We start from the raw sequence: 16,377 nt of genomic DNA, 5'->3' as shown, positions 1-16,377 counted from the left end.
CAGCACCAGAACTGCGGCTGCAGATGATGATGATGTCGTTTCATTCGTTTATTATTCATAGACTTTTGGTACAGGTTAAATCATAATGTTTTTAGGGTCTAGGAGTATATGATTACTGGTAATTTTATTTTATAAATTTATGTAGACGAATATGTGAACGTACTTAAAGAGCTTATAGATATGCAGTAATACCAACGTTTCTCATCCTACACGGCAGACGTGCGATTCAAAATTCAAATCAAGCAAATCCTTGAGCCCAGAAGAGGTACAGAAAAAGTGCTTGAAGCTCGAAGGTCCGAAGCCTAAATCAAACGATCATAAATAGTAGTTATTAAATGGTGTCGTATAGAACATTATATGCACTTAATTGGAGATTTCAAATTGTTCGATCACACACGTCTGTTTCGTTTCGCGCTCGCCTTCTCAGTTGTTAATTGTCCAGCATACTGCGCTTGAGCGCCTCTTCCAGGTCAGCGTCAAAGCTCTCCGGCTTTGAGTAGTCGGCCGCGTACCTATCCTTAGTTTGTTCCTTCTTGGCCCCGCCATTCTGCTTGCCCTCCGGGAAGCCCTTGCCAAAGTCACTCGAGAAGTTATGGACATCGAAGGCCTCGAATTTGGCAAAATTGTTGTCCAGTTGGGTGGAATTGGTCGGCTTGCTTCCACCAAAGCTGTCCTCGAAGTTGTCATTGAAGGCGTCGCTACTAACGGCAAAGGCATCGAATGACGTCCTGCTCGTACTAATTTGTTCGCTGGCCAAAGCTTTTGTTACCGATGTCGGCATTGTTCCTGTGGCTGTGGTTGTGGTGTCGTTAAGCTTAAAGTTGTCATTAAATGCATCGAAGAAGGAATCGCTGAGTTTCTTAGTGGTTGTCGTCGTTGTTGTTGTTGTGGCTGTAGTTCCAGCTGTGTCCGATCCAAAGTCATCAAAGTCCGCAAACGCATCCAGCGCCGACTGGGACTTTTTGTGGTTCTGTGAGGCATTCGAGTGGTGCGAGGATGGGGCCGGACTCGCGTTCAGATTGAATGCATCGAACTGCTGCATGATATCGTTGTTCAAGGGTGTTACGGCTCTCGGTTTCGTGTTGTTATTGATGCTCATGCCTTTCATGTTGTTGAGGGTCTTGGCGGCGCCGGTTCCCATCTCATCTGAAATATGAAAATTCTATCATGATGAGATTATCCTGAGCTGAAAAAACCAATATGCGTACGCACCCTCTGAGCTAAAGTCCTCCGCAAAGTTCTTTTTATGGGCCTCGCCCTTGGTACCAACATCCTCCTCCTGATCATCGTCGGCAAAGGGATCTTTGATGCTGAACGGATCTTCATAGCGGTAGTCCTTGAAAGGATCATCCTTAAAGTCTGTGGGCCCCGTGATGAGGCCTGGCGTTGGTGTTTTCGCATTGACGTTTCCTTTGCCGCCGCCAAAGGCATCAAAAAGACTCGCTTCCAGGCCCAGGCTTCCTGTCGTTGCTAATACTCCGATTCCCAATCCCGTTGTGACTTGCGTCTGCAGCGGTGTGTTGGAACGCGACAAGTGTTGGTTATTTGAGGTGGTGGACATGGTGCTGGTGCTGCTGACGGTGGGAATTGTGGACGCTGTTGACGTGGATGAGGATGACGCTAGCAAGGGGTGCAGAGGTGTGCTGGCAGCCTTGGAGCCTGAGGCTGTATCATCGAACAGGGAAAAGCTGTCCAGCAGCGAGGCATTGATCGTTGGAATAGGGGTGGCCGTGGCCATGGGCGTGGGCGTGTTTGCTGGCGTGCTGGGAATGTTCTGGAGCTGTACGTATGTTTGCGGGGATGGTATGAGTGTGTGAGGGGTAAAAATCAAATAAATTAAAAGTAAATCAAATTAAAATCAATTCAAATCGGGTCTAACTTATAAGCAAAGAGATTATACAGTAAAAAAAAGGGGTAAACCATAAGCACAAAAGTCAAACGAAAGCATTGAAGCACACATCGCAAAGGTGGAGGAGGACCACGACCATTAGCATTACCATAATCAGAAACCGGGGAGCCGGTCTTGTCCTTCCCAATAGAACTCTCTCTCTGACGTACGTGGAATGATGTCGAACATAGATATTTCTCTTTATTAATAATGCAAAACGTTTTGTCTGTTACATTGTGTGTATTTTGGGTTAGGTTTGCCGCTCCTCTTTATAAGTACGCATGTGTATATGGATATATGTATGTATATTCTATGTACGGAGCCATGTGATGCACAGAAAAATCAATGCACGGGAAGCTTGTGGGAAGTGTATGTGTGTGGGGGCTTTATTATAATCAAAATCTGACAAATATATAGCTGAATATTTGGAGGCTAAGCTATACCGCATTGATTTCTATGTATAGCATGTATGTTTAAATTTGTATCTGATGCAGTATCAGTAAATAGTAGTGGGGCGGGCAGGCAACTCCGGAGTCTGATGGCCCCTCCCCCATAAAATTCAAACTATCATATTCTGCGGCAGTTACATCCATAATCCATAATACTTATATATTGTATTTTATATGAGTTTACGATGTAAAATGTTGTCAATATATGCTATATGTGGTATGGCTATAAACGTTAGTATTCTCATATGCAGAAACAACAAACAACTTGCATTTAAATTCCCTTTAGAGAGATCCTTCTCTTGACTAGCAAAAAAAACAAACCATCCAAGAAAATATGATTAGATGTTCTCCAGTTAAGATTCGGTATTTAAAAAATTCGAGGGAAATCTCCATAACATAATCGTAATATTAAGTTAAATACAATATATTGCACAACGTTTCGGAATCGAACTTTGAATAGAGCTACGTTTATCCATTTCATTTCTTTTCTTTCTTTTGTTTTTGTTTATGTTTTTTTTCTTGTGACTACATTTATAACACGACGAGACGTAACGCTTGGAATTTGCTTGAGTTTTTGAATTGATTTAGTACATTTAGCTAATTATAGGCATGATTGATAAGTCTGTACTCGCGTACTGATGCAGGAGTACGAGTATGTTTAGGTTAGGTGTAAATATTATATGTATGTGGTTCGCCATTAGCTTTTGTACGCTTCAAATCGATTTGCAATGCTGCTAGAGGAGGAGGCCCTCCCATTAACTGAGTATGTGTGTGTGTGTGTGTTAGTACTGGTATATATGTATATCAGATATATGCATTATAGAAATGTGATTATTTTTAAGATGTTCACTGAAAGTAAAGAATTGCAAGAGATGAGAGAGAGAGACCAGACGGTTAGTTTTATACGAGCAGCACTTGGGAACGGAACCAAACCAAAGGCAAGCCAAAGCCATCGACTACTGGGGGACGTGGATTCACGGGGTGTACGATGTGGAGGGGCTGGCAATTACCGTTAAGCAACAAATCAAGTGTACAATAAACAAAGTAAAACCAATACAAATAATCAAAGTTCTACTTTTTGTGAGTGCGTGCTTCCAAACAAAAATTTATTTCTAAACTACACAAAAAAACAAGAAATGTTAGTAAATAATCGTAATTGGAAACCAAATCGGATTAGCCATACTATAAATACAGGTGGTAGTGAACGGTGTGCATGCATTACCACCGATCCCAGCGAACACTGAATTGGGTACCAACCTTATTGTCAAAGTCTTCAAAGTCAGCGAAGCCTCCTCCCCCGCCGCCTCCGCCGAAACCACTCGTTGGCTGTGGGGAAAAAAGGAACAGGAATTAATAATCCTTCAATTAGTAATCCTCTTAGACACTCATGTCCTGTGCCTTACTTGGGATGCTCGTGGCGGGGCTGGTCTGGGTGGCGGCATCTTGGATTTCTTTGGCGGCAATGCTGGACTAGGCGACTCCGGTCGTGGTGGTGGGCCTGACCTCTGTGCGTTCGGGCTGAGCACCTGACCCTGGCCAGTGGGTGCATGCAGAGAGGCAAACGGATCGCTTCCAAAGTCGTCCTTCCCAGGCTGTAATGCATGATCGGGGGGTGAGTCGTCGGGCTTCCCTCTAAACCCATTGCCCGGCCTTACCTCCGGTGTTATGGCGCTGCTTTTGCTGCCCCCGAAAGCGTCGGCACCGAAGGGATCGCGTTGCGTTTGGCCAAAACCAGTTGCTGATCCTGTTACGCTCTGGCCAAAGCCCATAGAAGAGCCAGCTCCGCTCTGTCCAAACGCATCGAAGCCACTGTCAAAGCCGGAGCTCATCGTGAAGCTGTCATCGAAGCCGGCATTGATGGCTGGCTTGCTGACCTGGCCGCTAAAGGGATCGTTGCCAAAGCCGTTGGTCGACTGCTTGGCTTGATTGGCCGCTCCGCTGTTATTCTCGTCGAAGGGATCGTCCTTGGGCATCTCGATCTCCTTGTGGAGTGTCTTGCGAGCGTCATCAAAGTCCGGCTCGATCTTAAGCTGGTACTCGGAGACTAGCTCCGCGTTCTGGGTCTCCATGGCGGCGCGACAGATGAGCAGTGCATCGGTCATCTGGCGCTGGGTCTCCATCAATTGAGTGACCATAGAACGCACCTTTTGATGAGGAAAGCGTAAGCCCAAGGCAACCCCAAGGAATGTACCCCACTTACCGAGCTAATTTGGAGCTGCGTATTCTGCAGATGCTTGGTCAGCTTAGAGAGCTCGCGATTATTGTCGTCGTACTCCTTCTGCAAAGACGATTCCTCATCCTTGAGCTTCTGCAGCTCGGAGCGCTTGGCATTGAGCTCGCCCTCCTGTTCGTTGATGGTCTCCTCCTGCTTCTGGCACTGATCCCGTATCTTGTTCACCTACAAAAAGACATTTGGAAATGCGACTTCGATGAGCGACGGATGCTTGCGGCTGTAGCCAAAATTGTGCACAACATTCAGGCCAACAAATATTCATATACATATGTATAATAAACATGAACACCATAAAAAAAATAACATAAAAAAGTGGAGAAACTGAAACAAACCTGGCTGTTGGTGGTGGATATATCAAGACTTACGTTGGCCAACACGGCCGTAATTTGGTTAACCTTATGAAATCGAATCGAATAAGTTTTGTGGATAAGTTTTTAAGTGCATTCACCGATTTAGTAGGGGTTTCGTTATGCGTTTAGCCAATTTGTTAGCAGGGTGTGGAGTGTAGAGTTTGGAGTTCGTAGGAACCATGACAAAGAAAGGGAAATCAGAGTTCAAATTAAAAATTAAAAGGTTAACCCAAAAGAGCAAGCAAAATGAAGCAGCGGCCTTAAGGCAGAGATGCATGCAAAATAACTACTTGAGCCTGCAGATCGTCCAGACGCTTCTGGGCCTCTCCCCGCTGATTCTCCAGTTGCTTCAGTGTGGCCGTCAAGGTGTCCAGTTCGCTCTGCAAATGCAAATGCAGTTGAGTTAATTCTCATTTTGATTGTGGAATCGAATCTGCAGAATTCACTTACCTGCAGGCTGCGGACTTCCCCGTTCTTGATGCGCACGTCAGCTTCCTTTTGGGCGATCTCCGTCTCGAGCACACGTCTTTCGCGAGCCAGCTCCTCGATCTCCTTGGAGATCATCTCCAGCTCGGGATTGGAGTATGTGGGCTTCGTCTCCTGCAGCTGCATGTCCACGCCCGATACAGTCGAGCGCATTGATGGCGGCACCATGTTGGCGGTCAGAACATGCGGCGGATCCACGCCACGCTGCTTCCGCTCGACGAACCACATGGCCAGGGCGAACTGCTCCACCGTCAACTTACCCGACTGATTGGTGTCGCACAGCGCCCTGAAAGGAAACGAAATGAAAGGAAACGGTTAAGGCTAGCTTCCATCGGAAACGGTTAACAGCTGCAATCCAATCCTCACCAGATGTCTGCCAGACTGCGTTGTGGTATACCCGACTTTATGAAAATGTCCTTCACCTCGAGGCCAGAGACCAGGCCGTCCTTGTCCAGGTCCGACTGTCGGAATATCTCCTCGAATCGGTTCAGCTCGGAGGCAGTCACCACCCAGTCTGCATTGGCCGTCACCGGGGCGCCGATTGGTATGAGAGGATCGGTCTGGATCAGAGGCTGGGAACTGACCGCGCCCACGGGCGGAATGCGAGTCATGGGCGGCACGGCTATGGGCATAGGAATAGCCGCCGGCGGGGCAATGTCCTTGGGGAAGTTGGCGACGAAGCCACTATCGCCGAACCCCTCACCGCTGGGGGCACGCGGCATGGGAGCGCCAGCTGGTGGTGGAGGCATGGCAGGTTTGGGAGGCGGCCCAGTGCCACCGGGCTTCCGCAGCTCGGGTGGTAGGACACTGGGCACGGTGCGCTTCTGGAGCGTCTGATAGACGAGATGCATGGCCACGATAAATTCGTGCTTGTCCAAGTTGCCGTCCTTGTCCTGATCAGCCAGGTCCCAGATGGTGCCGAGGATGTTCATCGGTAGCTTGGACTCCATAAGCACGCCTTTCACCTTGTCGCCGGGCAGCATGCCGTCGTGTGGACGGAGCGACTGGAAAAGCTGCTCGTATTTAAGCCGATCGATGACACTGATTGTCCAGTCGCCGGTGGCCGCGCCTCCGCTCGCGACGGGACCTGTTTGAATGCGAGCGGGCACCGTTTTTGGTAATTCACCCTGAGAAAAAGGTCATATTGTATGACACACATAAGTTCGTGGCTATTGTGTAACTGGTGCAAGGTTTATGCCGATTTACTCACCACTTTCGGAGGGTTGACAGTGTCCACATAGATGTTGTTCATGTTGGCCACCTGTCCCGCCTGGGAGAGCGAGACTAGCTTCAGGGCCACAAAGAAACCGGGCTTGTCAAGGAAGCCCTTCCCATTTGGATCGGACAGATCCCAGATCCGACTGAGCACCACATCGCTGAGGCCGGACCTCTTGAGAAATTTGGCCGCCGTCATGGCCTCGATGGCTCCAGTGCCTTTCGGGTCAATCTGCAAAAATCAATAGGGGGTTGCAAAAAAAAAAACGACCCAAGCCACATTCTCGCTCTGCTTCACCACGCCTGGGCGTCCTTACCTGTTTATAGTAAGCCTCGTAGATGCCGATGTGCTTACTGCACACCTTGGCAAAATCCAAATTCATTTTGACCAAATTTTCTTACTGTTATTCAAGAGTTAAGCTGCAGAACGGGAGCAGGGCACGAGAACGCGTAAGCGTAAAGTCTGTTATCACAAAATCGATTTTTCTCCTATTGACGAGGGCGGAACGGAAACGAACTCTCGAAGAGCGAGTGTTCAAACGCTTGTATTTTGTCAACCACGGGTTGCATGCGCGTGGGCAGTTGCTCTAGCCACCTACAGTATTTCTTCGCGCATTTCAGGCCTACATTTAACATTTAATTGCAATTGAAAACGAATACACTTCTTAAATTTAGTTTTTTTTTTGTCTTTTACAAGCGCAGCAACACCCCGCACCCTTTTGGTGGCAGTGTGACCGTTTACTTATCTATAAGAAATATACCGAAAATACGTCACAGTTCAACAATATACCGTAAATATACTGACTAATTATTTGTGTTCATATTCCATCATATTCCTCGACTTTGATATTCGGTTGAAAATAACTAGTTAGCTACGTCCATCAGCCTTGAAGAAATAATTTTATTCGGTTATTGAATCAGTTTCCTAAGAGACTGACTATTTTTAAGTTCTCATATTTTTTGGATTGCTTATTAAATAAGGTTTAAGCGAAACGGTCAGCTACAATTTCACCAAAATTAATTTGTTGTACGTGGTTGCTACACGCTAACTACACGCCTTTTACTATATTTGTATGTAAATATAGCGACACCTGAAGGGCAAATGTGTACGTTTTAAACATTTTTTGTAAAATAAAAAAGGCGCGAAAGACGAAAAGCTAAATTCTGTTTTTCAAGCTTCTTCGAAACTTGATTGGTATTGACATGTTTTTTACCTATTGATGCGGTTGATGCATTCTTATACTCGGTATTTCTAAGCAGACCATAGAAAACAATATTTCGGTGAAATAGATTTAAAACAGCATTCATTGGAGCCTGAGGACAAAAATTTCTCCAATTTTATAATATTCATTTCGCTAGACCTGCGCCAAAGTGAAATTTGAACTCGATACAGAGGAACAAATGTGGCAAAGTGATGCAGTAAAGCGGTATTTAAGAGAGAGAATAATAAAAAAAAATATTTTTAATTGTTTATTTTGTATTATGTTGGAGCTTGAAACTAAATTAGAGCAGACGCACTCGACAGTTCTGGGCACCGCACTGGCAATAGAGAACCTTGTTGGGGACCACGCCTACCTCGTAGTTGTAGTTCCAGGTCAGCTCTGTGCCAGAGCGAATGTGCGAGGACGCGAAGAAGCCGACCCAGGGGAAACGCAGATCGTGGGTATCTACAAAGACATTCTGAACAAACAGATTGGGGCTGCACGAATGCTACAAGAGCAGGGGAACAAGCATTAATTGAAGATAATTACATGTAACTCGGCTCAACAAAACTCACATTGAAGTAGCGTCCCAAATTGCCAGTTGTCTTCGCGTCCATGATGAAGGGGGTCTGGTCTTTGCCAAAGAAGCGGCGCACAGAGTTTTCACGCACTGTTTCATCCAGATCAGTGTTTGGATTGAAGCTAATTACTGTCCGTTCTTGCGAGTCCAATTCGGTGTTCTGCGTGCTGCTGCTGTTGCTGCGTGAGGAGCGCAGCTTTTCCTTCTTCTTCTGATAATAGTTGTTGGGTCGAAAGTCATCGTCGTCCTCTGCATCGGGGCCGTAGTTGTCATCTTCGTGGTCCAGATCCGCGCGCTCCACGTCCGACTCATAGCCCTCCTTCAGCTGCTCGGCCACCTCAATGTAGTCGAGATCGGCAAAGTATTCGTCCCCCGCATCCTGACCGCCCTCATTGGCCTTCGCCTCCGTCAGCAAGTGACCGGCATAGATGCACACGAAAGCGCCTTTGGGAATGTCGTTGACACAGCGTAGTCCCCAGCCACGGTTGGAGGTTTTGAATACCTGCAGCTTCATCTCCAGCGAGTGCTGGACCACGCGGTTCAAGCAATTCTTCTTACATTTACAGCGTGAGTTGCACTCGTAGATGCCCGTCAGTACGCCCTCGTGCAGACGCTTGTACTGGTAACCGATCTCTTCAATGGGCTTCTTGGGATTGCAGTACCTGACGCCGGTCACGGTCAGCTGCCAGCAGGCGCACGACTCTTTGTCCTGCAAAGTAAACATCTCAATTATGATTGCCTCTCACTCAAACTGAATTTGATTTGAACTTACCGAACAATCATCCTCACAATCGCAGCACACAAGGAACTCCTCTTCGAGATTCAGGTTCACGCCCTCGGTTGGAATGCGCTGTTTGGCATATTCGCAGGGCGGCGGCAGAGTGTTGTCGTAGTAGTTGACTAGAGGTATCGCCATCTTCTCCTGCCCCTTGGAGATGTCCGCCTCCTTGACGATGGTCGATTCTATGTAGTATTCGGCCAGGCAGCGCAGATCGGGAGTGAAATCAAAGTTGTCTACATTCAGGACATTATTGGTTAGCCGCAGATAGGTGTGCACTTCGGCCATGTTGCGCAGATTCCGGCCACAGGGACCGCGATAGACGACAGTCCGCTTGGTCTTCTGCTTCATAAACATGCGCTCCCATCCTGACAGTAGTGGCTTGGACAGCGGACTGTAGCTGTCCAAACGGTGCATCATCGGGAAGGGACAGCCCGGATTGCATTTGTGGCTCTTGAATATCTTCGGCGGCATATTACGCTTTGCCGTGAAGTGCACCACCTGACCCTTGGGACGGGTGTCATCGTCCACGTAAATGGTGGAGTTGTTCAGGTGACGGACAGCGGAGGATGAGGATGATCCAGTTGGAGGTGCTGCAGTTGATGCAGGCGAACCTGATTTCGAAGTGCTTTTGCGGGCTATGGCACGTATCTGTTGATCCACCTGCATGTTGCTGGACTCCATCTCCTTGGTGTAACGTATGAACGGTTCCGTGCGCTGGAATTTCCCGAATTTTGTGAGATACACATCAATTAGTAATAAAAGTCAAACTCACCCTTGGGACCCTCATCTGGTGGATGGCACAGTCGGCATTCAGAGAATTCTGGGTCTCCTTGAAGACGGGAGCCAGGCGCAGCGAGCCGCGATAGATCCATTCCGTGTGGTTCTTGTCAGCCTCGAACTGCATCAGCACCAGGCTGCAGTCGACTTCAATGACTCGGGCGTACAGCCAGGTGCCGTTCGACTCGGTGTTCATGCTTTGTCCTTTGGTGCATTGCACCATGGGCCTATCCACCGCATATCTCTCCACGTACTTCTGGATAAAATCGCGCGAGGCGGGATGTACATCCTCCCACACCTTTTCGGATGCCTGGCACACCAGACGTACATCGCTGTGATGCACATACTGGGTGTAGCCGTCGTCGTAAAATATCAGGTAGCGAAAGCGATTGTTTTGCTTCAGGGGCTCGGCAATGATGCCCGGATAGAAAGCACTCTGCACCACGCCCTTCTCTTTGCCACCTACCAATGTGCCATCAAAGAATGCGATCACGCGTGTACCTAGCCGAAAGAGAAAACAGTTAATTTATCTGCTAGAACTGAAGATTATCAGCTGCACCCACTTACCGATGGGCAGACGCACTGTCGGCGGATCAAAATAGGCCAAGTGCTTGGCCGCCACCGTCTTCATCATCGGATATGGCATGTGCTGATACTTGATCTTATAGGCCTTCACGGTGACACCTCCGCCGGTGGTGGTGTCGCAGATCTCCATCACACTTACAGATACCCAGCTAGCAATGGCCTTGTTCTTGACGGCGTAGTAGGTCTCCCCAATTTTGATCGGGGGCCGCACGATATCACCAGCAGCTGGCAGTTGCTGCAGGCGCTAAAATATCCAATAAAAAAATCCAATCTATGAAATTCTTCTTATTCCGGAATTAACTTACTTTATAATCACTAGGGCAGATATTTTGATGGAGATCCAGAGGAGGCAATTGTTTGTGAACTACCTGGCATGAGTTGTACACGGAGCAGTGCATTTTGTCAGCCAAGCCTTGGACCTGGGCCAGCTGTAAATCCACCTCCTCGAACTCCTTTGCCAATCGCTCAATTTTGGCTTGAAGGATAGTTTTGGACCAGTTGAATTGATTTGAAAATTCCACCTTATTCAGCGTCTTCTTAATGGCATCTTCCAGTTCGTTCTCGATCAGATCCAAAACATTTTTGGAAAACTCGGGTTTTTCTGCAATAAATTAATATTAAAATCTGGGCTTCTGGAAGTCGTTGGATGGCTTCACCTGGTGTCTTTTCGTCCTCCTCCTCGTCGCTGCTGTCCAGGGTCACAAAATCAGCCTGCTCCTGCTTAAATTCCCTCAGCAGCAGCGGTTGCTTTGCCAACAGCAGTCCAGCATATTCCTGAAAAAATAAATATTCTATAAAAACTATGATCCACCAGCAGAACTAGCAGCTGCCTCACCTCGTACATTTCCACGGCCGTGTCGTAGCAGTCCAGGCAAACGTACTGCGACCTTTTCAACTTCCTCGGGACCTTGTAGAAGTTCAGAATAGCCACGCACGCCAGCACATACTGCTTTTTTAGCCGCTTGCAGTTGCAGTTGATGCAATCTTTGTTGTAAGAGATCCTCCCATCCCAGGCAAAGTCGGTTTTAGACTTTTCCTCAGCTTCTTTTGGAGGGCTACCTATTTCTAGATCTACAGCGAGAATTTCGTTGTCGGATTTTTTGGCAGATTCAATGTGCGATTCAATTGAATCTACATTATTATTTCGTTTATCTTTTGGCTCACCTTCTATTGCATCCTTGATGGAATCGACAAGCGGCTCCAGCTTAGTTGTAGTTTTGGAAGTTTTTTGGGTTTCCTTGGATTCTTGCATTGCTTTCGATCTTGGAACTGGTACATCTTCTTCCATAGCTATATCATCCTGCAGTTTGAAACTGTCGTCAGCTTTCCGTGGAATCTCTTGCAGCACCTGAGCTTCAGCTTGCTGTCCGTGTTCCTCCTTCACCTCCACCTCCTTCTCCTTTGCAAGCGAGTCATCCGAAGTGGGACTGCTTATTAGTTCAATGCTGCTGTCAGCCAACGCTTCACTTTTGCTGCTTTCCTTGCTGTCGGGTTCACTTTCTTTTGGCTCCAACTCCTTTGCGGGGCCTGGTTTTTCCTTCTCTTCAAGTGGCAACAACTCTTCATCGTTAACATCGTTTGAGGAAGGCGATTTGAGGGGGCTTTCGAGGAGCTCCACGCTGTTGTCCGATTCGGTTTTTGAGGCCATTGCATCTACATCTGTAGCCTCTGCGGGAGTAGGGCTACACAGCAACTCAATGCTACTGTCAGCTTCGGGATCCTTGGCGTCCTCAAGTGCATCTGGATCCTTTTCTTGAGACTTTCTCGAATTGGGAATGTCATTAGTCAAGTCCTTCATTTCAGCATCTATTTCCATTTTTGCTTTTTTCTCCGGTGTTGTCTCGTCGGTTGCCGGCTGCACCTTTTTTTCCTTCTCCACCAAAGCGGTCGGAGCCACATTCAAAGATGCTTCTGCGCTGTCCAAAATGTCCATGGCAGCGGACTCCGAAGCCATGACTTAATTTTTTCAAATTGTTTGGAATAGTTTTAGCACAAAAACGCGAAAACGCATTTGATTTCTGTTCCAGAGAGAATTTGCAAGAAATTTGGTAACACTGAAAACTGAAGAAGAAGATTGCCATTCGCATTGAACATTTCAAAAGGGAATTGCAACGAACTATTTTCTGCTATACGTTTGACTTTATTTTAGGAATGAATTGTTTAGGAGCTTATGCCTCGACGACCTTTGGGTGATAGCCGGTTTCATCAGCAGTGTAGACAACCTTGACCAGCTGGCCATTGGGAGCCACATATTCGTATTCGCCAGAGACAACCCAGTTATCATGTTCCTTCAGCACACCTGACTGGACAGCCTTAATATGGTTGGAGAGCTCATACGCATACTTGAAGTCCTCAACGTTTACTTCGGAATCGCTCTTCAGGACATCAGCCTCTTCGTTGGCATAGGCGAGGGCCAGAAGGCAGGCGAGAACAATCTGGAAAAGAACACTGTAATAAAGGATATTCCTTTTAAATCTTTCGAGATCTTCACTTACCACGAACTTCATGTTGGATAAGGATATGTATGCTGACAGAGTGCGAAACAAATCTAACTAATGCCATCCAAAATAGTCGTTTATATACTGCTTTCTTGACATTTCGCGACTGACCTGACGACTACGGCGGCGCAGCAGCCGGCAGGGCAGCCTAACGAAGCGTATAAATTTCCTCATAACTGGATTTAAATAGACTTTTGTCTTAATTTAACAAAACATTGATGCAGTCATTTTGCACAAGGCGTGTGACAGGCATTAATTATTGGTCAAGTCCCAGGAACTAATCTATGGTAATCTGCGGAATATTCTCGTTTTACCTGGATGCTCATCATACGCTAGATTGATTTGGGTACACGAGCAACTTGAAAAACTTTGATAAGTGCAAACCGGTACGGTACACAGCATAACGCAAATAAATTGCTATTTATTTGTTATCAAAAATATATTTGCATAATTAGTAGATAACTCCGCTATCTGTCCGTTTTGGCTCCCGCAAAATTGAACCGGTTCTTATTATACAAAACTTAGCTTTGCCGCTGCAGCCAGTTGACCTCCAAAATATAAGATTAGATCAAACAGTTGAATTGAATTGAATTGTGCCGCCAATAAGTCCAGTGCTGCAAAATACATATTTTTATATTAAGAGAAATTTCCAAGCACTACCATCAATTGCCATTCACATTGAAACCACACGTGTTGGTATAAATAATTTTAAACATTTAGAACGATGGCCAGCGATTCTGGCAGTGATTATGAGGTGGAAGCGTTTATAAAGCCTAAACGTGTGCGTCGGGCGGTCAACGATGACAGTGCCGATTTGCTGGGAAACTTTGACGACGAGAAACGAAAGGAAATACTCGATGGAACGTACGTGCACAAGGAGGATGGCAGAAATCCAAGTGATCCCGAGGACAGTGATGCTGATGAACAAGAGCTCTCCGATGTCGAGGGCGCAGCACCCTCTGGCAGTGCGGCCTCCGAGTCCGAGTCGGAACCAGAAACTCCCTCGGATGGTCGGCTAACCAAGGATCAGTTGGAGTCTTTGCTCAGGGGAGCATCGAAAACAAACAGACATGTTTTGTACGTCACAAATCTCAACTTTGAGACGACAAAAGACGATTTAGAGAGACACTTTGAAGCAATTGGTTTGGTAAAGTCCATTAGAATCCCGAAGAAACGTCGCGGTGGCTTTGCCTTTGTAGAGATGATGGACTTGGCCAGCTTCCAGCGCGGCTTTGAGCTGCACAATACAGAGCTCCAGGGTCGTCGCATCAAGGTCCAGATATCAGAGGCTGGCAAGAAGAAGTCGGCCAACAAGAAGAACATAATCAAACAGAAGAACCGCAAGCTGGCCGAGATGCGTAACGAGCAGAAGACGTTCACGAAGAGCGGCAAGTTCTACGACAAGGACCTGAAGAAGGAGAAGGCCAAGGAGTTTCTGGCGCGCAAGCGCTGGCGCAAGCCCGCTCCCAGACCCACCTAACTAATGTACACACTCTCCTTGTATAAGACAACCTAAATATAGATAAACCCTATGATTATTTAACACAAAACAGCGGACAAATCGAATGAACTATTGCCAGCGCACTATGTAGAAGTTCCGCTTTCCAACCCGCAGCAGGGAAACGCCATTTCGGAGTATGTGTATGCCCGCAGTTATCACTTCGGCAATGTTCTGTACTCGCTTCTGGTTGACATAGAAGCCTCCAGCGTTTATAATACGAACTGCATCGGCTATGAAATGGGGTTCACTTAATAAGCAGTCTGTCTTTTTCTTCTGTTTGTTGGCGAATACTTACTCTCTGTAGGGAAACACTTCGCCTTCATGGCCAGCTGCAGTATGGACATTCCCGGCTCTGTCAGTAGATCCACTACAGCGGCTCCCTGGAACGTCTGCTTTATCTCGGCATAATTCAGTTCGGCCAAGCCATCCACCTTCCCTTTGTACAGTGCATTGGTAACACGCTCAGCCTGCTTTAGTCCATTTTCTGAAAAATTGAAATGAATCAGTCATAAAAAATAGATTGGAAGAATCTAAATTTCAATCGTCTAAGGGGAACGAACCGCCATGCACAAGCAATGTCACATCCTCCGCCAGCAGCGTCTGGGCCTTTCTCTTCTCCGGCTCCTTTTCGTGCTCCTGCATCAGCTGCTCTATTTCGGGCAGGGGAATGAAGGTGAACAGTTTCAGCAGCTTCTCTGCTTCGGAGTCTGGCATTCGCAGAAAGAACTGATACAGGGCAAAGGGCGATGTCTTGTTCTCGTCCAGCCACACAGCATTGCCCGCCGACTTTCCAAATTTGTCCCCCTCCTCGTTGGTCACTATGGGCAGTGTCATCCCAAACACCTCTCGTTTGCGCTCCACACGGCTTATTAGTTCGTGGCCGGTCATCAGATTGCCCGTCTGGTCGGAGCCGCCCATTTGGAAACAACAGTTGTGCTTGCGCAGCAAATGGAGCCAGTCGTAGGCCTGGAATATCTGGTAGGTGAACTCCGTGAAGCTCATGCCATCCTCCGACTCTAGGCGCGATTGGACCGACGACCGAGACAGCATTGAACCCATGCGAAAGTGTCGGCCCATGTTGGCAATGAAGTCTATCAGGTGGAGATTGGCGTACCATTCAGCATTGTTGACTATCCTGTTAGGAATAAAAAGGCCGTTATGATCGTTTTGATTTTTGTCTCTTCTCTTACGTTAATGGCTGCAGAGGAGTGCTGTTTTTACGGTTGTCCCAGAGGCACTTTTCATGGTTCTCAAACACTCTCGTCAGCTGCTGCTCGATGGCTTTCAGGTTGCTCTCGATTATAGACTCTCCCAATTGATTGCGTTCCGTTTTGCGTCCACTTGGATCACCGATTAGCCCAGTGGCCCCACCCACTAGAGCAATGGGCCTGTGACCGGCTCGCTGGCAGTGGAGCAGGCCCATGATAACCAAGAGATTTCCCACGTGTAGGCTATCCGCAGTAGGATCGAAACCGGCATATATGCTCTGCTGGCCGCTGGTGAATAGCTGCTTTATCTTGGGCCTGACGGAAAAAAATTTTCATACATTAAAAGGCGATTTATAAGCGCGACTCCAAGGGGTGATACAACTTACGCAGCCGTATCGGGGAAAATGCCTTGAAAGAACCCCCGATCCGTCAGCTCCAGGAGGTTCTTGTGCGCGAAGTACCGCCGAGGGTTGCGGCAGACGCCTTGGAGAGGCCTTAACAAGCTCCATCTTAATTGCAACATTATGCAAAAGTGCACAAAATTCAAATTTTTGCTCGCAATAAAAGTTGATTGAGGTTAGATTGAGCTGTTTGGCAGCGAACAGCTGTCGGCAAACATCTGTT

At 47.2% G+C, this 16,377-nt stretch overlaps 5 protein-coding genes across 8 annotated transcripts; 1 reads left to right on the top strand and 4 right to left on the bottom strand.

Moving 5' to 3' along the window:
- Positions 1–33: 33 nt before the first annotated feature.
- Positions 34–7,390, bottom strand: Eps-15 (Epidermal growth factor receptor pathway substrate clone 15). 3 transcript variants are annotated; one of them, XM_001361183.5, is made up of 12 exons: positions 6,939–7,389; positions 6,617–6,853; positions 5,773–6,533; positions 5,371–5,692; positions 5,211–5,300; positions 4,903–4,965; positions 4,538–4,735; positions 3,993–4,481; positions 3,741–3,929; positions 3,595–3,663; positions 1,213–1,780; positions 34–1,146 (listed from the first exon to the last, which is right to left on the bottom strand). In XM_001361183.5, the coding sequence occupies exons 1-12, from the start codon at positions 7,002–7,004 to the stop codon at positions 431–433; spliced, it is 3,768 nt and encodes a 1,255-aa protein (XP_001361220.3). In that variant the 5' UTR covers positions 7,005–7,389; the 3' UTR covers positions 34–430. The 3 variants fall into 3 exon arrangements, with proteins under 3 accessions (XP_001361220.3, XP_004444273.2, XP_004444275.3); XM_004444216.3 differs by lacking the exon at positions 4,903–4,965; XM_004444218.3 differs by lacking the exons at positions 34–1,146; positions 1,213–1,780 and adding an exon at positions 2,056–3,186 and having other exon boundaries at positions 6,939–7,390.
- A 678-nt stretch (positions 7,391–8,068) lies between these two features.
- egg (SET domain bifurcated histone lysine methyltransferase eggless) lies at positions 8,069–12,602 on the bottom strand. Its single transcript, XM_002138589.4, has 9 exons — positions 11,711–12,602; positions 11,382–11,617; positions 11,203–11,320; positions 10,852–11,147; positions 10,529–10,790; positions 9,957–10,462; positions 9,176–9,898; positions 8,399–9,112; positions 8,069–8,331 (listed from the first exon to the last, which is right to left on the bottom strand). The coding sequence occupies exons 1-9, from the start codon at positions 12,498–12,500 to the stop codon at positions 8,125–8,127; spliced, it is 3,852 nt and encodes a 1,283-aa protein (XP_002138625.4). The 5' UTR covers positions 12,501–12,602; the 3' UTR covers positions 8,069–8,124.
- Positions 12,603–12,665: 63 nt separating this feature from the next.
- Positions 12,666–13,173, bottom strand: Lcp9 (Larval cuticle protein 9). Its single transcript, XM_001361181.3, has 2 exons — positions 13,042–13,173; positions 12,666–12,981 (listed from the first exon to the last, which is right to left on the bottom strand). Exons 1-2 carry the CDS (start codon positions 13,051–13,053, stop codon positions 12,715–12,717), a joined length of 279 nt encoding a protein of 92 aa, XP_001361218.2. The 5' UTR covers positions 13,054–13,173; the 3' UTR covers positions 12,666–12,714.
- A 272-nt stretch (positions 13,174–13,445) lies between these two features.
- Positions 13,446–16,317, bottom strand: TyrRS-m (Tyrosine--tRNA ligase, mitochondrial). 2 transcript variants are annotated; one of them, XM_015184640.2, is made up of 5 exons: positions 16,140–16,317; positions 15,736–16,068; positions 15,106–15,680; positions 14,841–15,029; positions 13,446–13,658 (listed from the first exon to the last, which is right to left on the bottom strand). In XM_015184640.2, exons 1-5 carry the CDS (start codon positions 16,274–16,276, stop codon positions 13,555–13,557), a joined length of 1,338 nt encoding a protein of 445 aa, XP_015040126.2. In that variant the 5' UTR covers positions 16,277–16,317; the 3' UTR covers positions 13,446–13,554. The 2 variants fall into 2 exon arrangements, with proteins under 2 accessions (XP_015040126.2, XP_001361216.2); XM_001361179.5 differs by lacking the exon at positions 13,446–13,658 and adding an exon at positions 14,548–14,775.
- LOC4804698 (uncharacterized RNA-binding protein C365.04c) lies at positions 13,686–14,594 on the top strand. Its single transcript, XM_001361180.5, has one exon. The coding sequence runs from the start codon at positions 13,769–13,771 to the stop codon at positions 14,522–14,524; it is 756 nt and encodes a 251-aa protein (XP_001361217.1). The 5' UTR covers positions 13,686–13,768; the 3' UTR covers positions 14,525–14,594.
- Positions 16,318–16,377: the final 60 nt, after the last annotated feature.

This window comes from Drosophila pseudoobscura, chromosome 3 (assembly GCF_009870125.1).
Source record: "Drosophila pseudoobscura strain MV-25-SWS-2005 chromosome 3, UCI_Dpse_MV25, whole genome shotgun sequence".
Taxonomy (NCBI): domain Eukaryota; kingdom Metazoa; phylum Arthropoda; class Insecta; order Diptera; family Drosophilidae; genus Drosophila; species Drosophila pseudoobscura.
Note: the sequence above shows the minus strand (reverse complement) of the source record. Positions and strands in the feature narration are given on the sequence as shown.